The sequence below is a fragment of the Temnothorax curvispinosus genome, unplaced genomic scaffold, assembly GCF_003070985.1.
Source record: "Temnothorax curvispinosus isolate PA1 unplaced genomic scaffold, ASM307098v1 QBEX01003143.1, whole genome shotgun sequence".
Taxonomy (NCBI): Eukaryota; Metazoa; Arthropoda; class Insecta; order Hymenoptera; family Formicidae; genus Temnothorax; species Temnothorax curvispinosus.
The window spans coordinates 3,526-11,072 of NW_020212923.1; the positions used below are offsets into that span (position 1 = coordinate 3,526).

At 39.4% G+C, this 7,547-nt stretch overlaps 1 protein-coding gene across 1 annotated transcript; it reads right to left on the reverse strand.

The window, feature by feature from the left end:
- Positions 1 to 6,015: 6,015 nt before the first annotated feature.
- On the reverse strand, positions 6,016 to 7,264 carry LOC112452262 (protein spire-like). The gene is made up of 2 exons (XM_025012382.1): positions 6,987 to 7,264; positions 6,016 to 6,557 (listed from the first exon to the last, which is right to left on the reverse strand). Exons 1-2 carry the CDS (start codon positions 7,215 to 7,217, stop codon positions 6,255 to 6,257), a joined length of 534 nt encoding a protein of 177 aa, XP_024868150.1. The 5' UTR covers positions 7,218 to 7,264; the 3' UTR covers positions 6,016 to 6,254.
- Between the last annotated feature and the right edge of the window lie 283 nt (positions 7,265 to 7,547).

Genomic DNA, 7,547 nt, shown 5'->3' on the forward strand with positions numbered 1-7,547 from the left:
ACAATCGGGCGAAACTATTGCGACCGCCATCGCTGATTACAACCTGGCTATTCTCAACGACGGAACCCCTACTTATTATAACCTTTCTAGTAACATCAACTCGGTTATTGATCTGTCGATCGTTTCTGCCAACCTGGCTGCCATCTGCATTTACGATCACGAGCAAAATAGAGATTTGGGAGGCAGTGACCACCTTCCCATTATCATTCGTATAAACAGTCCGATCACCCGTAAACTTAAATTTGCCCATAAACTTAAATTTAATAAGAATTCACTTGCGGATCTATTCTTGCTTCTGAATAAGGAAAGACAGAGTGTGGAGGATGTTGATGTTAGCGATGCACCAAAAGCATACTTTCAACTGATATCCATTATCAAGACTTGCATTGCGTCCGCTCTCCAAGAGAAGAACATATCTCCTTTCAGCTTCTCAGCTAAATGCAAGAAATTCCCGGCTCCATGGTGGAATGACGCGTGCAAGACGGCAATTAACGACCGCAAAATCGCCGCAAAAAATTTCAAGAAGCGTTACTCACTAGAAAACCTGTTGAAATATCAACGTTTTGTCGCCGTTGCAAGACGCATACTTAAACGTGAAAAAACCCGTTGATGGAAAGACCTCTGTGCCACATTCAATGCCAAAACCCCCATCCAACAAGTATGGAGATTCGTCAAGTCTTTTAAAAATCAGAACCAAGCTACTCGTCCCAACTGTGATATTGTCGAGGAGGAGAGACTGACTCAAGCTGCGATGGCAAAGCTATGTCCGCCCTCATGTTCGCCCAGGGATCCTTCGCTGGAGGAAATGCTTGAAGAGGATTCCGACAACGCAGAACAAATCGCCGCCTGGCTGGACGACCCGATCACAAGTGAGGAAATCCATACAGCTCTAAAATCTGCTAAAAAGAAGTCAGCGCCTGGTCTAGATCAACTGGACTATAAATATCCTTGCATCATTTCCTGAGTTCCTTTGGGAAAAGTTTCATGCTGTTTTCAACGGCCTTCTCTGCAGTGGATCCTTTCCGGTAGAATGGTACACGTCGCTCTTAATATTTATACCTAAGCCTGGCGGCAAAGAAGTAAGGCCAATCTCGTTCATTTCCTGCATCCCTAAAATTCTGGAAAAGTGCCTCTATAACCGATTAAGGTCGCACCTCGAGCACAATGACCTGCTCTCTGATGCTCAGCTTGGATTCAGGAACGCTAGATCATGTTTGGATAGTGTCATAGCCTTAACTAATGACATCAAGGCGGGCTTCCTTAAAGGAGCTTACACGGCGGCTGCATTTCTGGACATCGACGGCGCTTTCGACAATGTTCTTACTAACTGCAAAATATTATTGTATGCCGATGACATTGTTATCTACTCAACCGATAAAAATCTCGACAAGGTCATACAAGCCATTAACGAGTCAATACAGAAAATCTCAGCCTTCCTCTCAAGCAAAGGACTTTCGCTCTCGTCGGCCAAGTCTCAAGCAATAATATTCTCACGTAAAAGGACCTTGCCTCTTCCTGACATTGTTATCAACGGTGATTTGAATCAACTATAGTAAAGTAGTAAAATTTTTGGGCATATTCATCGACTCCAAAGCGCATTTCACTCATGTCATAATCAAATGCAGAAAAGCTCTCAACATTATGTCTGCTCTGGTCGGGGGTTTGGTGGGGAGCCCATCCCTAACATCTTATGATGTTATACAAAGGCATCATTAGGAGCAATATAGATTACGGTTGTCAAGTCTTTCAATTGTCTGGTAACCTGACCATTTTTTAAAAACTCTGAAGAATACAATATAAGGCTATTCGTATTGCTTACAGTTACCGGCAATCCACGCCGATAAATGTCTTATTAAATGAGGCCAAGGAGCCTTCTCTGCACCACAGATTTAATTACCTGACTGCTAAACTGGTCCTCAAGAATATTGCGCAGGAGTTTAGTCCGGTTACCATCAGTTTAGACGAGCTGATCCCGCTCACCAGATCTCCTCGCAACTGTGAGAAGGCTTGCAAGATCATCCCCTCGTTCAGGTACTTCCATGCCATCATCGGCAAGACGAGCAAAGTTCATCAAACCGTATCTTTGCCGGTATTCAGCCACAGTTTCCTATCACTGATCCACAATATTCAGTACACACCTTTACTTTTTCATCCGGACATACAAAATGTGAATTCTCTCTTCCTAGAGTGTACGAAAGATTTAAGGAAGGACGCTATCACGTTTTACACGGACGGCTCTAAGGATGATTCGGGATTCGTCAGCGCAGGTATATATTCGCCAGAATTAAAGATCCAGGTCATGCACAAACTGCCAATGGAGACCACCATTTTCTCTGCTGAGGCTTGGGCCTCCTTCAGGCGCTCATCATTATCTGGCAGCAAGACTTCGAAAAGGTTGTAATCTTTTAGGACTCCAAAAGCGTGTTGGAGAACGTTTGCTCGAACGCGGCAAACCAGCAGAATTACATTGTCCCTTGAGTTAAGGAGAAAGCATATCAACTTTCGACCAAAGGCACCAACCTTCGTCTAATTTGGATCCCAGCCCACCGGGGTATTTCTGGTAACGAAATCACAGACAAAACTGCTAAAACCGCCTCGAGAAGAGGCTATGTTCCTGATTTTAAAATTCCGCACTCTGATTTCTATTCAGTTGCTAGGGAAACCCTCCGTAAACGGGTTAGCGAGTATTTACGCTGTTGCGGTTCTTTCAAAGGCATCTATTTTTATAACAATTTTCATACAGGTAAAGACCGTCCTTGGTTTCATAAAAAACCATTTAAGCGTAAAGAAATAATCTTAATTAAAAATATAAGTAGAAAGGGCTATAAGGGTCACAACGCGGATCCAGGTGCGTTTAAATATAAATGTGATTTATTCTTCGATTTACAAAAATCCAAACGTTTCGGCTCCTGTCCGAGCCATCCTCAGTGGTATAATATTAACATCAAAAATATATATTCTCCTTTAACATGGTGAGTTTACTGTTTCAATTTGACAGAAACTTAGTAAGACTAAAAGGTCCAAATCAGTTAGTCTGGAGAAAAAATACATTGCAGTCAAACCGAATAATAAGAAAATAAGGCAAAGAGAATGATCTGTGCAGAGCGATCTGTAAGACGAGATCCCATCGACACGACGCACAACGAATCTCAATTAATAGACTGCGCAGTGGTCACTACAACCTAAATCATAGCCTAGCTAGGAAAAATATAATAGATTCCGGTGTATGCCCTGTTGAAATTATCTTTCCTGGATCTCAGGAGTATGCACTTGTACAGAGCGAAGGAATAACTAGAGGACTGTTGACCGTATTGATCACTTTTATTATAGCGAAAGTAACAATAATAGCAAAAGAACTGAGACTTATAACGGTGTATATAAAATACGTGTGAGAGATGGCGGAAGAATTAGCGGGAAGTACGCGCGGGAAGAAGCACTGAGCGAAAAACAATAGATATGCTACACACATACAATCGCGCCCGCATGGAACACATTATGGCGCTCTTCCATCGACGCTCTGTCGCAAACTTAAAGCTACATACTAATAATAGAAATAAACACGCAGAATTTAATACTTAATATGCCCTTGCGGCAATCTCAAACAAGATATGAATCACGTCATTTTTAATTGCTCTCTGTACTCCGATAAAGCCTCGCGCTTAGTCAGATATATGGAGGAATCTATTCCTCACTCTAGTGACATTCTTCCTTTCTTATGTAATCCTACTCATCATTTCATTCGCCTCCTTCTTGCTGTTTGTAAGTCTATGGACCTTCAGCCTTAAGCGGGGAGCATACACTTCTGCACAACGCATAATGCGTAAGCATAAGAAAATTGATTGGTCCATACACATGTGCATAAGGAAATAGACCAATCAATTTTTTTATGCTTACGCATTATGCGTTGTGCAAAAGTGTGTGCTCCCCGCTTTAACCTCCTTCCCGCGCAGGGAGTGAAGGCCGTAACACTACGTTCGTCCCGGACTTGCGTGTCGTCGCGCGCGGTGGCCGCCGTCCGGTTTACTTTCTTGAAGCTGCGCCGTCCGTGGCCCGCGACATTGACTAGATAAACCGCCTGCGGTTTCTACGACAAGTGGTTCGCCCTGGCCATCTTTGGAGCTGTACAGCTCGAAGGCCATAAAAAGAAGAAGAAGAAGACGATCTGAAACAACTATCTCCGGTTTTCAGGTTATGTTCATCTGCGGACATCGACGATAGCGACGAGTAGTGGCTATGTTAGAAATTAAATGCATCTTCCGCAAGCGACTAGAGTCCCTATATAAGAGTCTGGCCACTGAGGCTATTTTGTAACAAAATGGCGTCTCGCATCTTATACAGGGACTCTTAGAGTCACTCTAGCATCTAGAGTTAAGGACTCAGAGACTGTAGTCGCCAGCCTTAACCTAAAGAAAAAGAAGGAGAAGGGAACTGTAGTCGCATTCTAATTGGTTTCGCCATTTTGTTACAAAAGGTTGTTTGAGTCAATACGCGTGAGTCCACTCAGTGGCCAGACTCTTATATAGGGACTCTACAAGCGACCTACATCCACCACTTAAAATTGAGCGAGTTTCCAGACCTGTGTGTAAGACCGTGGTCGAAGTAGCCCTTTATCGTATTCCGATCAACAGTTTACTAACCGTAAATGACCTTCAAACGGCGGTAAATTCCGCTAAAGCTGATTTCTTCTGCTAAATTTCTTCGCCAGTTAAAAGATCAAATTGCTCATCGATTTAATCTTTTTAATATATAGCACGTTCGTCTGATTCCATGTTAACGCGTACTGATCGGAAACTGCTTTAAATTAAGGAAACAAAACATGTTCATGTTTATAGAAAGAGACTATAATTATTGAACACTGCGCATGCATCTTTATTTTATTTCCTTCTCAAAAGGAAGTAGAAAATTTCAAATATCTGGGATTCACGTTTAATAGGAAAGGTAATTATGCCGAGCATATAAAAGAACTAAATAGGAAAGGAAGGATCACTGCAAATAGGGTTTGTGATTTAGGAGAAAGATTATGCAAAGATGATTTTAATAGGAGATGGGACGCTTTTTAAGTACCTAGTGAAAAGTGTAATGGAATATGGAGCAGAGATATGGGGGTGGAATGAAAAAAAGGAATTGGAAAAAGTCATGATGGATTATGTAAGATGGGTGTTTAGACTAAATTTTTGCACACTAAGGTATGTAATATTAATATGAAACGTACGAGAAAAGAAGCAGAGAGAAAAAAGACGGAAGTTTAGTAAAGGCATGTTGGGATGAAAAGAACATAATGGCTAAAAAGAAAAAGGATTTATATAATTTGGAACGAGAAAGATTTTATAATAACAATAGTTGAAGCTCAGAAGTAATAAAAGAATTAAATAATGAAGATAAAAATACTGAAGGCTTAGTAAGAATAAGGGAACAGGACATTCGAGGGCAAATAATAAACAGTAAAATAGCAGAGGCAAGGTATAATACAAGGTACAAAGAGATAGAGGTGAGAAACGAAACACCCAGTTATTTATTAAAAGAAAACTTGGATAAAGTAAAAACAGGAGATGAGATTAGAGCGATGGTAAAATTAAGGTGCGGCAATTTAGAGGATACAAATAAATATTGGCTGGACGAAGAAGATACGAAGTGTAGATTCTGCAAGATAGGTAGGGACAACTTAGATCATTATATAAGCGAGTGCAATATCACAAGTATGTGGTTTAAGAATCTAGGTAGGAATAACAAAGAAAGATTAGAGAATATACAAATTTAGAATGAAAAAAGGAAAGGTGTTAAATAGATTATGGAAAAGGAGAAAGGAATGCTATAAAAAAAATAGGATAAAGGAAAAGAAAAATAAGGAAGTTGGGAAGGAGTATGAGTAGGAGCAGTAATGGAAACAGCTTTATATATAACGTTGTAAATAACAATGTATTGCGGCTTGTATGTAAAGAAGAAAGATGGATGATGTGTGGATGGATGCGTGTTTTAAGTAAGAAATGTAAACCAAGTCCTTTCTTGGCGTATAGCTGAAATAAAGACGTATATATTTCCTTCTCAAAATATTCAGCATGCGCATATTAATTTTCAGCTTGTCCTTGTAACCTATGTTGAACGTTTCTTTGAGCATGTTTCGAAATGTACTGACAGTATCAAAAATCTATAACATACGCGACGTAAACTATAGATTTTCAATGCCGTCAGTACATTGTTCTTCTTAATTCATAAAATTCAAGTGTTTCGTAGTAGTTGTTATCATATGAATGTTGTTATCCTGACCTCTTCTCTAGTCCTTGAACTTCCATCTCTCGACGCGCATGAGAAGGTGGTGTCGACATAGGTGTCAGTGCGGAGACAGGTGTCATTGTCGGCGTTGAGGCAGACGTGTCGTTGCGCAACGCAGAATCTTTTCGTCTGGACGCGGGGGAAGCCGGTGCTGAGCCGACCGCTCCTGAATTTCTTAGCCAGGAATTCTTGCTACTACTGTTCTCAGCTTCTGTAGGCGAAAGTAATAATCCAGGAGAGAGTAACACGACTGGCACTCGAGCAAACTGTTCCGTTGGTATTCGCATCTGAAAAATGTCGTTACTAAGTTATATTAATATTCAGATAAATTCAAACGTCAAGAAAAAGAACTCAATATAATAGCCTAAAATTAATTAAGTCAAATTCAGCCAGTTTAAATCGTATAGTGCAAGATAAAAATTTACAATATGATATTACTTTTTTTAAATCTAATATGCAATAATTCGCCAAAGCCAAAAGCCTCAAGAAATCAAATTGATAGTTAAAATTTAATTAATGTGACTTTTAATTATTAATTAAAATACAATTTATCTTCAAAAATATAAATGTTTTAAAAATATAAATGTTTTTTGTTTTTCGTTAATTTATAGATACTTCATATAATTGTAGCTATAGCTCAAATTACACATTTATATGTTAATTGTTCTAATTGTAATCGAAATTTATATTAATGTATGCAAAAATCGTATACTAACTTTCGAATAACATTTAACGCAGACGGTCCTCTTGCATAAGCGACAACGTTGTCCCCAAGGACCTAGTAAACCGAAGCGTGTTTTCAGACAGAGAAAACAAACGCGTCTTTTCTCTACATCTTCTTTTACGCGCCCTTCCACGGGAAGAGACTCCAACTCAGCTTTTGTAAGCACGCTACGAATATGCACAATCTCGTCCAACGTTAATGACAGCCTTTCGTCCAATAACATGTCTCCTAGCGTCGCTTTCTGTGAAATGTGATTAAATTTGAATGTATTTATTTATGATTACGTCTTTTGTGTTTCCATCTCATATATTGTACTTTTAAATCGCAAAGATGTAACTTTTAGCTCCTAACTATAATATTCTTATATCAACCCTCGGTTGTCACTCGGGGTCAAAGCGACCCCAGACTTTTTTTTTTAATTTTATTAAAGTAACATATCTCTTAAGAGTACTATGCAAAATTTTAAGCAAAAGACATTGAAAAATGAAAATTGTGATTTTTTTCCAAACACTTTTTTTTTAAGGATTCTTTTTAACATGATGCCATTCAAAAA